This window comes from Engystomops pustulosus, chromosome 10 (assembly GCF_040894005.1).
Source record: "Engystomops pustulosus chromosome 10, aEngPut4.maternal, whole genome shotgun sequence".
Lineage (NCBI taxonomy): Eukaryota > Metazoa > Chordata > Amphibia > Anura > Leptodactylidae > Engystomops > Engystomops pustulosus.
This window is the reverse complement of record NC_092420.1, coordinates 95,985,284-96,003,701: the sequence shown is the minus strand read 5'-3', so window position 1 is coordinate 96,003,701 and position 18,418 is coordinate 95,985,284. Positions and strand designations below refer to the sequence as shown.

The following is an 18,418-nucleotide window of genomic DNA, read 5'->3' as shown; positions in this document are numbered from 1 at the left end:
TCATTTATCCTTATAATCTGGTGCGCCTTATATATGAACCTACACATTTTAGCAGGCATTTATTGATGGTGCGCCTTATAATCCGGTGCGCCTTATATTTGAACCTAGACATTTTAGCAGGCATTTGATGGTGCGCCTTATACACCGGTGCGCCTTATAGTCCGGTGTGCCTTATATATGAACCTAGACATTTTAGCAGGCATTTATCGATGGTGCGCCTTATAGTTTGAAAAATACGGTATATATATATATATATATATATGTGAACAAAAACATCTGCAACAATATTGATCCGTTTCTATAGATATATTCCATTTGTTTTTAATTCTCCAAAAAAATTATAGCCATTTTTTTTAAAACTGCTTGAAAAAAAAAAAAATAGTAAACTCAAAATGTTGTCGTTACAAATTCCATCTGATTTATCTAAATTTTAAACCCGCAAAGCCAAAAACTTTTTTTGGGGGAAAACGGAATGAAAAATAATATTTAAATTTCTGGGGTTTTTTTTTTTTTTTCAATTTTGGCTAAACTATCCCGGTTTTTGAATTACTTCACATTATTTTTGTGAATATTTGATGAATATTTTCAAAGCAGCTGTAAAAGACGGGAAAAGTTTCGGCACTTTAGTGGTGACTCAAAAAAAAAAAAAATGTGAAAGTTGATCAAGACCGGCTTGTACTACTAAAAAAAAAACTCTGTTACAAGCGATAAAATATTAAGGTGATAAAAAATTTGCAGTCCCGAGGATTTCGGAACTGAAAAATTGATACCGTACATTAACTGGATACAGAAAAGTTCACATTAATGTAATCATTATAAGGAAATGAGCCGTGAGATAAGACATTTATTAAATCATCCACCACCCACATTTCAGACAGACTACAATTCCCAAAAATTTGTGGTTCTCAGATACAAGACAGGGGGGGAAAAAAAAACATAAAGAAAATAATCCCACACATTTTTTTGCATTGTTCATATATTTCATGAATCAGGCCCAAAAGTTGTACAGAATAAAAGAATCTGATTAAAACACACTCAAAATAAAAAAAATACAGGTACATAAGGTATATATAAAAAACCAATCATCAGAATGTTTTTGAATTGATTGCCCACCCCCCCACCTCGCACCCCCCTACTAATCGGTCTGGTGTGGAGATGGGAAATTATTGGCTCACCATTTGTTTCAAACCTTGTAAAAATCAGAAACGATGTAACAAATGGATCAAACAAAAAGTAACAACCTCCCCATAAGGTGTAAATTTTTGAAAAAAAAAAATAAAAAAGATAAAAAAAAAATAATAAAAATCAGAAGTAATACTGAATTTAAGTAAGTTAATATTTACCTCCAAAATACTGAAATACACCCAGAAAAAAAAAGAGAGAAAAAAATTATTCCAGACTACAATTTGCATTTTTTGGTGACTTTTAAAAAAGTTATCGGGGGTGGGGTCAAAAAGACACCAGATAAGAAGTTTTTTTTTCTAGAAGGACTAAGCAGTGTGGGATTTCATGCATATTTATGGGATGGATATTTTTTACATCAGAAGATTCTGACAGACAGCAAAAAGGCTCACGGTGTAGAAATTTCTTTCTGTAGAAGAGCATATAATACAGGTTTCACAGGCACTAAAATTCAGAAATCAGATATTTTGCTGGTTTTTTATTATTTTTTTTATCATATAATTCATTCTGTCCTAAAGCTGGCATCTTCATAAGAAGGACTTAGAAAGGCAAGGACTGAAAGGTAACATTTAAAAAAAACAAAAATAAAATTCAAAAAGTTGATCGTATCTGGTCTCAGGTAGGGTTAGTGCATAGTTTTTCCATGCAGAGAAACCAAAAAAACCACTGCTTTGCATATACATGGATGAAGAGAAGACCTTAGATCGACCACCTTAGTCACAGAGGCCTCACTCTCTCAGCCGGAACCATCTTAGCACCAAGAATCTCTGGACACCTCCACAACCAATGGTGGCGCCTTGTTAGGCTGAACACAGCAGTCCCTTAGTTATCTGCACATTGGAAGAGTATCACAATAAAAATCCAAAAAATCAAAAATATAGAGCGATGTACAGAGCGGTGAGGCTCAAAAACCAACAGAGGATCGGCCTCGACCTACAAGCACTTGGTAGTGGATAGCCCCGGCAAAGAGCGTCCAGATCTCCTGCCAACGTAACTCTGCTACACATCAGTTTTGTTCTACAAAGGCCTTCCAGCCCCTCCCAACAATAAACTTTTTGTTTTTTTAATTGAAATTCTACTTTACCAGAGACACAACGCAACGTACAATATCGATAGACAAATAATAAAATCCGAAACAAAAAGTTGATCACCACAAGAAAAACCGTGAAGCTTTGTGTGTGTCGCTCTTGAAGAAACAAAGAAAGGTAACACTGTAACTCTACGCTGAAAAAAAATGGAAGTAAAAAGAAAATTTCAAAGAAAATTTAAAAAAAAGCAAAGAACAAACTGCCTTGGGATCTGCATATTTCTAGTAGTTACGGATCTGGAGAACGGAGAACGGCTTGGATTTCGCAGTGACGGGAGGTGAAGCTAAGTTGCTTTTATCTTTCAAAAACACACACAAAAAAAAAAAAGCAAAAACAGCAATGCATTCTGCTCAAGTGTGCAGCGACCTGGGTAGAAACCAATGGACCTGGCTAGAAACCAACGGACCTGCTGGAAAGCAGCCAATGGGGAAATATTCCTTCATTACCCTGTTGTTCTGCAAAAATCTACCTTCTCTTACCTATTCACCACCAAGGAAAACATCATGTGATTTTTATTTTGTTTTTTAAAAAAGTGCATTTCAGAAAAATCAATCTGTAACAGCAAAGATCCGTCTTGTAATCACAGATTATGAGCCAAGGAGGCGAAGAAGGTAAATATTAATTATTTGGATGGTAACTAATTAACTGTGGGAGATAAGTCAAGATGCGACAACACAAGGGACACATCCCCAAATTTTTCGGGTTTAGTAATTTTTTTCGATAGGGCGGACAATAAAAACAAATTCTTAATTGATTTTAAAATTGAAAATTGTTTTATTTCCAAGTTTTTATGATAATAAAGACAGGATATGGGCCAAATAGAAGGATCAATATATACCGTATAGGTTACAGAGATTAGGAAAAAAAAATAAAATAAAAAGATCTGTGATTCTAATCACAGATTATGAGCCAAGGAGGCGAAGAAGGTAAATATTAATTATTTGGATGGTAACTAATTAACTGTGGGAGATAAGTCAAGATGCGACAACACAAGGGACACATCCCCAAATTTTTCGGGTTTAGTAATTTTTTTCGATAGGGCGGACAATAAAAACAAATTCTTAATTGATTTTAAAATTGAAAATTGTTTTATTTCCAAGTTTTTATGATAATAAAGACAGGATATGGGCCAAATAGAAGGATCAATATATACCGTATAGGTTACAGAGATTAGGAAAAAAAAATAAAATAAAAATTGACAAATTGGAAAATTTTACAAAGCAGATTTTTTTTTTTTACTTTTTAAAAATAATTTGCAATTGTAAAAACAAGTAAATGGCAAAGGATTGACTGTCATTAATATTCCACGTATGATACAAATATTTAGTATTAAGTTTGGAAATTGTGATTTTTTTTTAGGTTTTACAAAAAAAGAATATTTTTAACGTTTTAAAAAGTTTTGATTTTTACAACGACCGATACGGGGGGGGGGGGGGGGGGGGGGAAGGCTAAATAGAAGGATTAACTTAATTGATTGTAGTAACATGTATTTTATGAATATTGAAAAACTAAAATTGGAACAGATTTTTTTATTAATTTTAAAATAAAAATGAAAGCATTTTATTTTTTTTTATGATAGTGAAGACAGAAAAATGGCCACATATCAATATACTGAATACTTATCGACCAGACATTTTAAAAATCCTTATTTAAAAAATCCAATGTTTATTTTGAATTACATTTTTTTGTTGTAAAATTTTTTTTTCTCACCAAATTTTTTAACTGGCCCGAAAAAAAAACATTTAGCAGCTGTTTTTTTGGGGGGATTCTCCAAGGAGTCAACATCTTTTCTAACTATAAATAGATAGAAATGTAATCACTGGCCGGGGTTACATCATCTGTAAAATGAAATTGACATTTTTTTTAACTAAATGTATTAAAATTGTAACAATTTAAAGTCTTTGCTATCCACTCTAGAACTTGTTCCTAAGTTCTGGTCCAGAAGGCCTCATAGTTCTTGTTATGTTCATGTTGCATATTTTAAGTTTATTAAATTGCACTTAAATCTGGATATTTTTTTTTAACTTTGCAGTTAAATTATATCTATCATTATGCTGCACACCCAGCATCACCGTGAATAGGCCAAGTAAAAAAAAAATTAAAAATTAAATAAAAAATCTGATTTGAGCCTATATGATTTCCTGCTGTATTTCCAATATGGTCGGACGAACATAAATAAACTTCAAAAGTTCAATACTTGACACACTGCCTAATGTCCTGTTTTAAAACATTTTAAAACATTTTCTACGATCGGAGAAAGTTTTTTTTTTAGAAATCCTCAACCTTTTTAGGGTCAGACCTTAAGTGATAAAACACTTTAAAAAAAAATAAAAATACAGAACGTCCATTTACAATGGTTCTTTAGTGGCCCATACTTCTCAAGTATAGGAATATGCTATACCGCTGCGAGAAGAATCTCAATCCTTGTATTTAAATACATACAAAAAAAAACAGGAAACAGGAAAGTTTTAACTTAAATCCAGTTCCCGGAAATTAAAAAAAAAAAAATTAAAAAAAAATCCCACTGCCCGGCCTGACCAAAACGAATAACAAAAAAAAATTCTAATAAGAGCGTCGTCATTATATATTTAAACAATCCGGAAAAAAAAAAAATCTGCAAAGCAAAATTCAACAAAAAAAAAAAAAAATTACAAAAAAGTCCTGCATTATAAAATAGGGGTAGAATAAATCAGTGAAAACTATACAACTTACAAATGACGTATCTGAGTGGGCAGTCTGAGCTCTCTTCGCAATCATGTCTAGACGACATAATCGACCAAAAAATAATTAAAAAAAATAATAAAAAAAATTAAAAATAAAATAAAAATCTACGACTGCCCGGAGCTATTGCTTTAGTTTGCATGTTTATAAAAGGGTTGCGTTTTGTATTGTACGTACAACCGATTTACTGGTAACGCAAGGTTCTGACAAAACGTTTTGTCTAGGCTTGATTTCCCTTCACTGTGAAGCACCGCAAGCTGCTGTATAGTGCACATATGTCATAAGGTAATGCCCAGCTAAGTGCTATAGGGGAAGGCAAGGGACGCTGGCTACAAGTCACTAACACTCACACAATACTACTCAACCACATAGGAAAAAAAAAAAAAAAATCCAAAAAAACCCCCAAAAAACATTTGATTCATTTCTTTATTTTTTTTCTTAAATAGAGAGAATCGGTAAACAATTTTTTAGTTTTTCGGAAGTTTTTAAAAACGTGCATATAAAAAAATGGGCATTAGTAACCTCTTCTTTATTGAACGACGTGGGTTGATTGCTGTCTGCTAATAAAAAATGAGGGGGCTGGGGGGGGTAATTTTTTTTTTTTTTTTTAAGGAAAGGAAGTCATAATTTTTTTTTTTTTTTACTTTAAGGCTTGCTTGTGATAGGAACGGTTGTAACACACACACACAAACAAAAAAAAAAAACACAAAAAAAACAAAAACAAAAGAAAAATAATAAAATTGCTCAAAGCAGGGTACAGCTTAGTGCTTCACAGTCTGACTGCTTCTCTAAGAGGCCGCCCCTCCCCCCCTCCCTCCTGCATGTGCATTCGTAGTCACAAAAGATACAATGACTAAAAACACCTAAAAAAAACACACTGCGTCAAGTACAGCACCAACTTTGGTCAAATAAAAAAAAAAAAAAATTTAAAAAAATTAAAAATTCTAATAAAATTTGCTAAGCTTTCGACTACATGATATAAGCAGGTATTGCATATTTTTTTTTTTCATTGATCAGGGAAAAATAATAATAATAATAAAAGGAAGACTCTAAATAAATTGTCACAATGCAGCAAAAAACATTCCCCCCCCCCCCCCGCCCACATCCCAAAATACTGATCTCCTACGCAAAAATAGTACAGACACTATAAGACTAAGCGCACACTACTACCTAACTGGTGGGATACAACTAAAAATATCTACCTACACGGTGAAGCCCGCAACGCCTGACATAAAAAGTCACATTTACAAGAAAAAACAACAAAAAAATAACTAAAAAGTGTCTCCAAAAACAAACAAAAACGCGTGACGAGGAATTCTCTCCCCGCTATCTATATATAGGAACATGTGCAACAATGTCACAAATAATCGCTATCCAGGGCAAGGCACATTGATATGGAATTGATTTTTAGATTTTCGTGCAAATTAACCTATCGGCTGCCAGAGAGGTCTCAAACCGGAACCACACCCCCCCTCCCCCCCGGCACAGCCAAAAAAAAAAAAAAAATCAAAAAGGTGAGGAGCAAAGTGTCTTCCATGGACTTGATTGTACAGGACAGTAGCAAAAAGCCCTCCAGTAGGACTCAACACGCAGAGTTTAACTCCTTCACTGCCAACAAAATAAGGGGGGGGGCAATGAGCTGCAAATGGGGGGGTTGGAAGAGGGTAAAAAAAAAAAAAAAAAAAAGGCAAGTGCCTGGAATAAGGATTAAAATGTCTTGTCTTAATGCACTCTACTTTATCCTACGGTAAGTATATAAAAATGAGATACTAACACTAAACATGCAGAGACAGATCGTATCTTCCGACGGACAAACCTGCCCAAGGCCAAGAAAGTATATAATATATGTATAATAGTATCGGAAACTTCCGGGAAAGGTTTCGCATGCGAAGCAAAAGGTGATGCTCCGCCGTCTGCTGCTAGAAAATAAAATCCCGTCTGTATTTTTGTCAATTTTTTTTTGTCCGTTTTTTTTTTAATGTCTTTATCTTCGAAGTACATAACATACATAAAGTCTATGATTCAATTTCGTAGAATTTTTTAAAAATTCTTCTGAATTTTTTTTTTTTCAGCAATCGCCGATAACCCCTCCCCCCCTTGCCCCACCCTCTAGATCAATCAGTGTTTTATAGTCCAGAGAATGCAAGAGATGGAAAATTTAAAAAAAAATAAAATAAAAAAAATTCAAACATGGATAAAATCTGGACGTATCTAAAGATCCTGAGGCGCCTGACTAAATCCTACATTGGGATCGATATTTTTGCGTCGGAAATTGGGCGTTTAACCACTAAGAGTGACTTTAGCTTATCAGATGAAGACGTCTTACGGTTCAGTTTTTTTGTTTTTTTAAGTTATGTGCTTTGATAAAAAGAAAAAAAAATGATTACTTAGCGTTTAATGTCGTTAACATATTGTGGTAAAAGCACCGTTATGTTTTTATAATATAGTTTTTTTTTTTTTTGTAGATTTTTTAAACTTTTTAAGGGATACAAGTTTAACAATAAAAAACATAAAAAGCAAAAAAATAGCTCCCCTTTCTTTTGCAAGGCTGTTTTTTTTTCCTTTTTTTTTTTTTTTAACCCCCCTTATCATTTAGAGTCCTTGGGGGGGGGTTTCGGTAGGACTTGAAAAAACAAAAATAGAATTTCCAACAATCTCTATCTTACAAAGATATTTACCTATCCAATGAAATTGCACTTTACTCAATCCCAACAACGATTGTTTTGATTGGTTCCTGTCAGTTTCTGTCAATACAGACCATCTTTCCCCCCCCCCGTTTTCCGTGTTTCATTGTTGAAAATTTTATGTCTCGGAAAAAAGCTTATAATTGTAAGTGCAGCATTTTTTTTTCATACACGAATAATAAAAGTTTTTATGTTTTTTTTTTTTTTAAAACATTGCTCTGCAACTCGACGTTATCAGCTTCCTTGTGGGTCATGGATGTGACGACTCCTCGAAAGCAAAGAAGGGCGGACGCGGACGTTTTTTGTCGATATGTTAGTGAAAGTATCTTGTCGCGGTTGTGTCCTTTGATACAACTTCATCAATTCCAAACGGGGGAGGTCATTACATTACACCAAAAAAAAAAACTAAAAAAAAAGTGCAGTTTGTGATAACTGATGTTGCACATTTTATGTGAGTTGAAGCAAATCCTTTTAAGGTGAAGTCGCACTCAAAACATCTGCAAAAGTGAAGAAAAATCTGGAGGCTCCGGACCACGAGAGGGTAGACTTCCATGTTTTTTTTTGTTTTTTTTCTTCCCGAAATAACTGTAGTGTGGTCTTAGTCATAGTAGTAGAAGGTTCGTATCACATGTTATTACATGTCATTTTTTAGAGTGCTTTAAGTCTTTGTTGTTTTTGTTTTTTTTTTTTTTGAAGGGGCTGATCCTCTTCCACGACTCTCGAAGAAGTTTCTCGAAGAAGTTTTCACGACCAGAAGGCTCTGCAGAAAAACGCTGGGCTTCACGATGAAGGTGTTTGACAGCAAATTGGTAAGAAAACACAACAAAAAAATTAAAATAAAAAATGAAAAGATGAAAAAAAAAACATCAGCCTAAGGCTATCCAAAAACCACCCTAATGTTTACGCTACCAACGAAACACTTTGGATGCCATGAGGCCCAGCTTTTTCCCTCCCCGGGCAAGAACTTTCTTCAGACCCCCAAGACAAGAAAGTCATCGTAAAAAAAGGTAATGGGAGATAAGGCCGATTATAAAGGGTCATTGCCATGCGACCACGGAAGATTCTTCTTATTTGACGTTGTTACGCTGTGGACACGAGTCTTCCCCTTCCAATGGAGCGAACTGTGCCGTGTTGTCACCGTGTTCTTCCAGGTTACAGAGGTGGGAAGGGCCAGGTGGTCTGTCATGTGTTGGATACAAATCTTGTGACCATTATCCCAGGTACCAGGACTGCAAAAACACAAAAAAAAAAATTACAAAAATTATTTAGACATTGTAGGCAATAATTATGTCATAGTAATGTGACAAGTCGAGCTCATCTAGGCAGATAGTCTAAGACATCCCAAATGATATCAAGAAAAGCATCTCACCGTCCAGTGAGGTCTCTAGTTCTTCTAGAGCTCTAGAAAATTCTAGGTTTTTGGGCTAAGAATTGGATAAAATTATTTTGTTTCACACTGGTCCAATGTGGAAAAATTGCAATGGTTGAACAAAGTTGGGGTGTGTCTGGGGGCACCCCACTACATAGCTCTGCTCCGAATGGCGACACAGGGAGTCTATCGCTCCCTGCTCTGCCATAGTGGTGGTATCAGCTGCACTTTCCGTTCCGGGGTCCCCGTCTCCTGGACATAAGCCAATCCGGGATATTAACACCGGTAGCAACTAGCCATGGCTTTGATTGGCCAGTGGTGTCCCTTTGGCTAATCACAGCTATGGCTAGTAGCTAGGGGCGTTAATTTGCTGGATTGGCTGTTCGGCAATATGTCCAGGAGGAGCACCTGAACCCAATGGAGGATTTGGGTCCGCCCATGTCTAATTATCAACAAAATCCAATAGGTTAATACTGGATACACCCAAAGACCCTGAGGACAATTGATTGTCTTCAACTGGGTCTTAACGGCCTATGATAGTATCAAAGCCAAAATTTAAAGAGAGACCACCCGGTCTAAAATGATCTCATATGTAAAAGCAGCATTAACTAGAGCTCTTCATAAGCTTTCCAAATAAACTATATTTCAGTTTTCTTGTGATTTATTGATTTTAAGAAAATTTTGCTTAGATTTTTATGGTCATCAGCTTCTCTGTGCATTGGGGGCGGGGCTGTACCTGCTGGTGCTTCTGATTTCATTTTTTTTGTACCCTTTATAGGGGATGTCAATAATTATGTAATCAGACAGCCCTGGGTAGAGATGGGAAGCATAAACAGACGTAAACTGGTGCACTAAGAAACATAGCCCCGCCCCCTTGTGTCTATAGGCTAAAGACAAAATCAACATTTTTTCCAATATCACAGATTACTGGAAAATTGGCAAAATATAAGTCTAAAAAGTTTATAGAGTGCCATACACATTGTGTTATTTACTGGTAGGGTGATTCGTGATCTGTAGCCCAAAATACAAAAATGGCCACCAATAAAGCCCAAAATACCCCATATATTTGGGCTTACGCGCCTATGATACCCCGCCTATAATTGGGTCCATTGGACTTCCATTGGGTAGCTGACCTTATACCGGATGACAAAGTCTTACTGCAAGACTGATATTTATCATCATCTGCCATGGAGGCTCCTAATACGGCTTTTATATGTGCACTTGGCTTATTTTTGGGGTTTGTGTATCATGTGTTAAATCTGCTACTTAAACCACATAATTTATATGAATCAATTCACGATTACTGTATAAATTCAAAATGGCCGACTTGAACTTCCTGTCTCATGATGACAAGTCTGGAAGAACAAACTGCTGCTCTGCTGTAGTCCATGGACATTACATGGGTGGAGAACTCCTTTACGTTGTCTACAAGCAACTCTTGTTCCAATTGTATAATAATGTAGCAAAATACAAGTAGACCCAATATTGATGAAGAATCTTATTGTTTCACAATCGTGTTGACTGTATTCACACCATAATATTTCTGTTATTCAGAAACACATTTGAAAAGCAATGGAAATGGTCATCCTAAAGGATTTGAGTATAGAAGGTAAACAGAAAGAAAGCCAAGGGAGGGTCGAGATCCTTCAGCATGTCATGTCTGGATGATCTCAAGCCACCACATTACCACCACTGCACCTACTGCCTCTACACTCACAACAGCTAAAGCTCTAGAAGGGTTTTCTGGTTTAAAAACTCCAGTAAAATGTATAGGCTCTGATGGAGTCCATGAGCCATCTGGAAGAAGGGTCGTTGTCTAGGGCAAATCCATCGAAATGATCAGGATATACTGGGGGTCATTTACTAAGGGTCTGAATGTCGCACTTTCGTCGGGTTTCCCGGATATATTTCCGTTTTGTGCAGCATTGCCCCGGTATTTTGGCACACGTGATTGGATTTTGGCACATCGGTGCCGGATTGCACGCGAAACAAATCGGGAGGGCGTGGCCGTCGGAAAAACCCAACGGATTCGGAAAAAATGCGGAATTTAAAAACCAAGTGTGTCTCAAAATCAAGCACTCACATGCACCAGGAAGAAGATGGTGAACTCTGGCGGACCTCGGCGCAGCAGTGACACCTGCAGGAAGTTGGACGCACGAGCTTGCTGAATCACCGGAAGACCCAAATCCTAGTCAGAGAACGCGCCGTTGGATCGCGACAGGACCGGGTAATTGAATGAGCCCCACTGTCTGCACGAGCTTTAGCTGTTACTGGGTAGCTACCTGTAGATGGAATTACTACTTCTATGCCTTCCGTCCTGTAGTAAGGGCAATTTCCATACTGATTCTTCCATGGTGCATGGCCCATACCGCAACGTGACCTCGTCAATGAGGACAACTAGAGGATACAGTGCGACTACAAGCCAAGCCAAGTCGGAATAAAACCAAAACCGACTCTTTACATGTAGAGAACCCAATGTCCAAAAAAAATAAATAAATAACAACCAATCACAATACAGCTTGGAAAGTTGCGCCCTGATTGGTGGCCCATGCACAATTCTTCTAAGAGTCAAGGTCGGGGAAAAATCCCCTGAAATTGACAAATTCTATGTCTGAAAAGATTCAGCTTCACAAGAAAAAAAGCAGAGAGATTTTTTGTTGTAATTTTAAAAAAATTCACAATGTTTTTGGATTATTCTGATATCATTTTATATATATATTTTTTTCCAAGCAGCTGGAACCTGATATTCCATTAACGCAAATCCCATAACCGGAGGATAATAATACAAGTATCATGTAACTGCGGTGCAATCCCCTCCAGCCAATGGGATGAGAAGTTCTGATGATTTTTTTTCTTCTCCGGGACTACAATATCTAATCCCTGATTGGTTGCTGTGGGATACAGAACATTTACATCCTGTAATTAGATTTAAAGGGGTTTCTTTCCCAAGCGCAGTCAGTCAGTTCTTGGCCCGAGCTCCGGGCTCTTATTACAGACAATGCTCTCCGGCTACCTTCCATGACCCACGTTCCCGAGCAGCTGTGCACATGGCTTATGAATGAACCCGCCATGTGTAAACAGCTGGTGCACCGCCATTCTCCCGCACCGTGACTTAAAGCCAGACTTTGCATAAATTTAAAAAAAAAAAAATTACATTTTTTTTTTTAGAAGAAAATCCAAAAATAAACTATTCTTTTTATTTTTTTGCACCTACAGCTAAAAAGTTTTCCAAGTTTCCAGCTTTGGGTCGTGCAGACAAGGTTACCCCCTAGAGCAGATCTTGTAATCCTTCACTGAAATAGGCATTATTGATTACTCTGGTCTATTGTTCCCATTTCAACTCCCCCCCCCAAGTTCAAGTTCATCGTGGTGTTACATCATGTCTGGTTGTTAGGAGCAACCAGACAGAGCCAGACGTGACTATCATTAGCAAGAAAGTCCCGGCTTCCCCTCCCACCGAACCTTTCCCCCTTGTTCTTTCTCTGACGTTGCAAATCCACTACAAACACATTGAAGTTGAAGTGTTCGTTCCCAGTAATTTATGACCCCCCCCCCCCCCTATGGACCAGAGTGGGGACCCTACACTCCAAAAACACTCCTGGTCGGCCCTTCCCTGGTACTTAGGGGAGAAAGTTAGACAAAGGACCAATTATGGTGTTTGCCACTTTGTGCACTTATCATGGGTGGATGAAGAAGGTTGCCGGAGCCGGTGAAGATCTCCTCCTAAAGATTGCTCCGTCTTATTGACATTTTTTTGTGAAATACTTTGGCGGCTGGAGGAAATTGATGAGAGAGTGACGCCTATGGAGTTGGTATTCTGTAACACAAATCAACTCCGTGACATGCCTAAATTTAAATGCTAACCACACACTCCGAGAGTTACTTTAAAGGTTAGTTTTTAATCAATAGAAGGTGCTGAGTCGGGAGTTTTATTTTTTAGCTGTGCGGCGCGGCTCTCAAGTCTTTGTCTGGTAATTCAGCTTTCAAACTTTCTGTCTTCCCCCCACGTCCCCTCCTCTTCTTGAAGACTGGTCTTGCAGTGCTCTGCAGATATAGCACACTGGTGGAATACAGTATGGGAGGGAATGGGCTGCAAATAAAATTACAACCCATTGATTGTCAAAGATATAGCAATGAGCAAATGTAATGGTCTCACTGATAAAAAGTACAACGGGACATAAGAAACTCTCCTGTTTTTTAAATAATTTTCTTCACCGGAAGTATGGACACCGTAAATTTGTGCATTTGCAAAATTGGATTACCAAACCATGTTGTGTATCTGACTACGACTACAGCATCCAATGATGTTCTGCAAGCATGGGTTCTCAGCAGTAGTGCATGTGCTGAAGGACCACAATTTAGGTAAAATTTGCAGGAGTTGCAATCATCAATCAAACATACAGGGCTGTATTGTAGGTAGGGAACCCGGGGCAAATGCCCTAGGGCTCCCACCAGTGAGCAGGAGAAGGGGCCCCCACATTCTTGGAGTGGTACACCTCTCTTGCTTTATAAACAACAATAACAATAGCAACCTCTTCATACACACCTCGGCTTCCGCAGAGTTGAACTGTGAATAAAGAGGTTTTGGGGCAGCTGAGGGGTGTATGAAGAGATTCTAGGGCAACTGAGGGGTGTATGAAGAGATTCTGGGGCAGCTGAGGTGTGTATGTAGAGGTTTTGTGGCAGTTGAGGTGTGTATGAAGAGATTCTAGGGCAACTGAGGGGTGTATGAAGAGATTCTGGGGCAGCTGAGGTGTGTATAAACTGGTTCTGTGGCCGCTGAGGTGTGTATAAATAGGTTCTGTGGCAGTTGAGATGTGTATTAAGAGGTTCTGAGGCAGCTGAGGTGTGTATGAAGAGGTTCTGGGACAGCTGAGGTGTGTATGAAGAGGTACTGGGGCATCTGAAGTGTGTATGAACAGGTTCTGGAACAGTTGAGGTGTGTATGGAGAGGTTCTGAGGCAGCTGAGGTGTGTATGAAGAGGTTCTGAGGCAGCAGAGGTGTGTATGTAGAGTTTTTTTGTGGCAGCTTGTAGAACTATTATTTTTATTTAATAAAAACTAATAATTGAGGTCCTCCAAGAGTTGTTCTAGCCAAGGGGCCTCCACCACCCTAATCCGGCTCTGAAAACATAGTAAAGATAGAAGGTCATGTGATACATTGCATCACACATAAGTAACAAAGTCTCAAGCTGTGAAAATGACATTACAGGAGAGTTCAAAAGGAACGTCCTACGCGGTTAATGGTGCCAAACTACTTCTAACAGTCCATTTTGAAGATCCATTTGGCTGAGATCTCTTTCCTTTGACCCCTAATACACATGCACACTCGGATGGGCAGAGCATGCATGTGTAATAAATAGGGCAGAGCATGCATGTGTAATAAATAGGGAGAACCAATCCTATTTCCCTATAGGTCTGGTTGGTTTTCCAAAGACTAGATTCGACCACCATTGGGTGCATTCCGACGCCATGGCTATGATTGGCCAGAGGAGGCTCCATGGCCACCAATACATCCGGAGCGGCGCAAGATGAACTAGAACTCCGGACTCCGTGGAGGTGAGGATTTGCTGGAATTTTTTGGAATAATTGGACAGGCCTCCACCACAAGTCATCTGTAACAAATCTAAAGAACTTTGTAACATGTGTTCACCACGTCCCCATATTGACCTATCCGCTGGTGGTCGTGCCGGCCAGAAAATTCTGCAATATCAGCAAATTTTTCCAAGATTAGAAGTAATTTGGCGCTCACGACCCTTCACGGACACCGGACCCACAGGTTTTCTGGATCATCAACAGCATTTCACAGTTAATTACTACACAAATCTGCCTTGAAGGAGACGCGTTCCCATCTAGTAGGAGACTCTTACGAGCCCCGACACCTTGTTCCATCGCGACGTCCTTAACTAAGGCGCGACGACCGCCCCCGTCTGTCTTCCAGAACATTCCCCCCCATGTCCTCCTTTTATTCTTCAAGGAGAAACATCACAGAGGATTCTGCAGTCCGGGACGAGATCTTAGCTTCCCCTTTTTCTCCAGGCAAATGAAGGAGTAATCACATCAGATGGGAAAGTGCTGAGTCAGGATTTAATAAAGCGCTCGCAGATGTGTCATCTCCAAGGTACTCGACTCATGTAATGCAAAGCAGCCCCTCGTACAAGACGCTCCTAAAATACCATTTAACCATCGCAACGTGAAGGGGCTTTACTGTCCTCCGAGGAGCATTTTTAGGCAGTTTTTTCCCCCCTTCTTCCGTAATTTACTGCACCGTGAAAGGCGACACAGTGATGCGCCGGTGTCGGAGGACGGTACTAAGACTTTATGGACCATAAACAATAGACTCCGGGGCTGCATCCGAAACGCCGAGCCCCTTCTCATTGATAAACCTGCTGATCTGTGACCGTCCCGTCGTGATGGACGAATACGTAGAGGGTTTTGACAATTTCATCTTTCTCCGGAAAAACTGCAGACGCAGCGCGGCATCTTATAATACCGCCATCATTAACACCTCGTCTAGTGAGGAGGAGGAGGACTCACCGAGGGGCGGACTGTGCAACGCGAGACATCGAAGATACCTGCTCAAGGTCACATGGAAGAAGCCAAGGAGCGAGAAACTTTCTTCTTGTTTTCTGAGGTTGTACTTTAAGGTCGGCCTCAGGAGATGTCATCTGTATACGAGGCGACACAGAAGTGATCGAGACTGATAGCAAATCACATGAGCTGATACAGGATGCTGCCCATTTATACTGCAGCCAGTGTTAGGTATTGTCCCTGGAGAGATGTGTAATCAGACCTTTGTTTATGTTGTTAGTAGCAGCAGGACTGTGATATATGGATTTATATTCCAGGATTGTAGCTTCTCCAAGTGTACTGGGGGTGAGTCCTCACACTGCTGTGCTCTATGCTCTCTGCAGCAAGTGTTATGTATTGTCCCTGGAGAGATGCATAATCAGATCTTTGTGTATGCTGTTAGTAGCAGCAGGACTGTGAAATTTGGATTTACATTCCAAATTTGTAGCTTCTCCAACTGCACTGGGGATGTTCCCCCACACTGCTGTGCTCTCTGGAGCATGGTAGGTGTTGTCCATGGAGAGATGTGTAATCATACCTCTGTGTATGTTATTAGTAGCAGCAGGACTGTGAAATATGGATTGATATTATACCAGATTGGAGCTTCTCCAATTGCTCTGAGAATGTGTCCTCACACTTCTGTGCTCTTAAAGTCGTGCAAGAACTCCCCAGCCCTTCCCTCTGTGGTCAGTGACTGCTTTAGTATTTATTCCAGAACCTCAAAGCAGTTTTACTTAGAATAGCAGCAAATAATGTGGAGCAGCTCAATACACAGAGCACAGCAGTGTGAGGACAGATCATCAGTGCACTTGGAGAGGCTACAATCCTGGAATATAAATCCATATATCACAGTCCTGCTTCTATTAACAATATACAAAAGGTCTGATTACACTTGTCTCCAGTGACAATGCCTAACACTAGCAGCAGAGAGCACAGGGTGAGGTGAGGACACACCCCCTGTGCACTTTGTGAAGCTACAATCCTAGAATATAAATCTATATTTCACAGTTCTGCTGCTACTAACAATATACACAAAGGTCTGATTACACATCTCTCCATGGACAATACCTAACATTGGCTGCAGTCTATAGGGTCACATATGCTACATTTTTTATTCTCCCTTAACTTCAGGTCAATATTGGGAAAAATGTGTCTGGTTTGATGTAACAAGCCACTGGTTTATATGAAGTTTGATAAAATCTTTTAAACATATGGGAAGGGTCCAGCTATTCTCTGGTTCTATTCACACACATAAGGAATGATGAGGCTTCTCTCTCCAGGGAAGATCGGACCAAGCTTCAAGTCATTATGTAACATTAATGATAGATCTACGTGTGACAGTAAGAGCCATTGTCTTACAGGGAGAATACGTGGCACCATCTTGGCTCTTCAGCACCGGGCCACATCTCCAGGCACAGCGCCGGTCTACGTGATGCTGAGGAGCTGCGCCACTTCCCGTCCTGTACGTGTAGGATGCAGGAGCCGCAGTCATTACGTGAGATTATACAGTAACACGTTCCCCGGGCTGAGGTGTCACCTGCAGGTTGGGCCGAGCACTTTCTGCTTTTCACATTACAAAAGTTAAACAAAAGTCTTGAAGGGCAAAGTTTAAGAGCGAGGAAGGAGATTGTTAATGTGGAATCCAGAGCTGGGTGTGACACTTGGCGCACGTCTCCACATCGGGGAGTTATTTGAGGACATGTAAATTCACTTTAACACTTGGTGTTTCTGCTCTCTGGATCGCCAAGAAAACCTGGAGCGGCGCTCGCTACCTGCACTCACTATCTATCGCACTTTTCCAGACTTTCTTGGAAAATTGGTAGAGATTCAAAGCCCGATCACACTTCCCATCCAGCTCCATCTGAAGCTTCATCCTAGTCATTGGTAGAACAATTTTTGGGAATATCCCTTTACCCTGATGACACTTCCCATCCAGCTCCATCTGAGGCTTCATCCTAGTCATTGGTAGAACAATTTTTGGGAATATCCCTTTACCCTGATGACACTTCCCATCCTGCTCCATCTGAGGCTTCATCCTAGTCATTGGTAGAACAATTTTTGGGAATATCCCCTTACCCTGATGACACTTCCCATCCTGCTCCATCTGAGGCTTCATCCTAGTCATTGGTAGAACAATTTTTGGGAATATCCCCTTACCCTGATGACACTTCCCATCCAGCTCCATCTGAGGCTTCATCCTAGTCATTGGTAGAACAATTTTTGGGAATATCCCTTTACCCTGATGACACTTCCCATCCAGCTCCATCTGAGGCTTCATCCTAGTCATTGGTAGAACAATTTTTGGGAATATCCCTTTACCCTGATGACACTTCCCATCCAGCTCCATCTGAGGCTTCATCCTAGTCATTGGTAGAACAATTTTTGGGAATATCCCTTTACCCTGATGACACTTCCCATCCAGCTCCATCTGAGGCTTCATCCTAGTCATTGGTAGAACAATTTTTGGGAATATCCCTTTACCCTGATGACACTTCCCATCCAGCTCCATCTGAAGCTTCATCCTAGTCATTGGTAGAACAATTTTTGGGAATATCCCTTTACCCTGATGACACTTCCCATCCAGCTCCATCTGAAGCTTCATCCTAGTCATTGGTAGAACAATTTTTGGGAATATCCCTTTACCCTGATGACACTTCCCATCCAGCTCCAACTGAGGCTTCATCCTAGTCATTGGTAGAACAATTTTTGGGAATGTCCCTTTACCCTGATGACACTTCCCATCCAGCTCCAACTGAGGCTTCATCCTAGTCATTGGTAGAACAATTTTTGGGAATATCCCTTTA

General features: G+C 39.5%; 1 protein-coding gene across 16 annotated transcripts in view; it reads right to left on the bottom strand.

Annotated features, from left to right (window-relative positions):
* Positions 1–7,807: 7,807 nt before the first annotated feature.
* NFIA (nuclear factor I A) overlaps positions 7,808–18,418 on the bottom strand; it is a 381,842-nt gene continuing 371,231 nt past the window's right edge. For all 16 annotated transcript variants that reach the window (XM_072128277.1, XM_072128276.1, XM_072128283.1 and 13 more), the window contains one exon: positions 7,808–8,904. In XM_072128277.1, the coding sequence (XP_071984378.1) occupies positions 8,887–8,904 (18 nt within the window). In that variant the 3' untranslated portion in view covers positions 7,808–8,886. The remainder of the gene's footprint in view (positions 8,905–18,418) is intronic.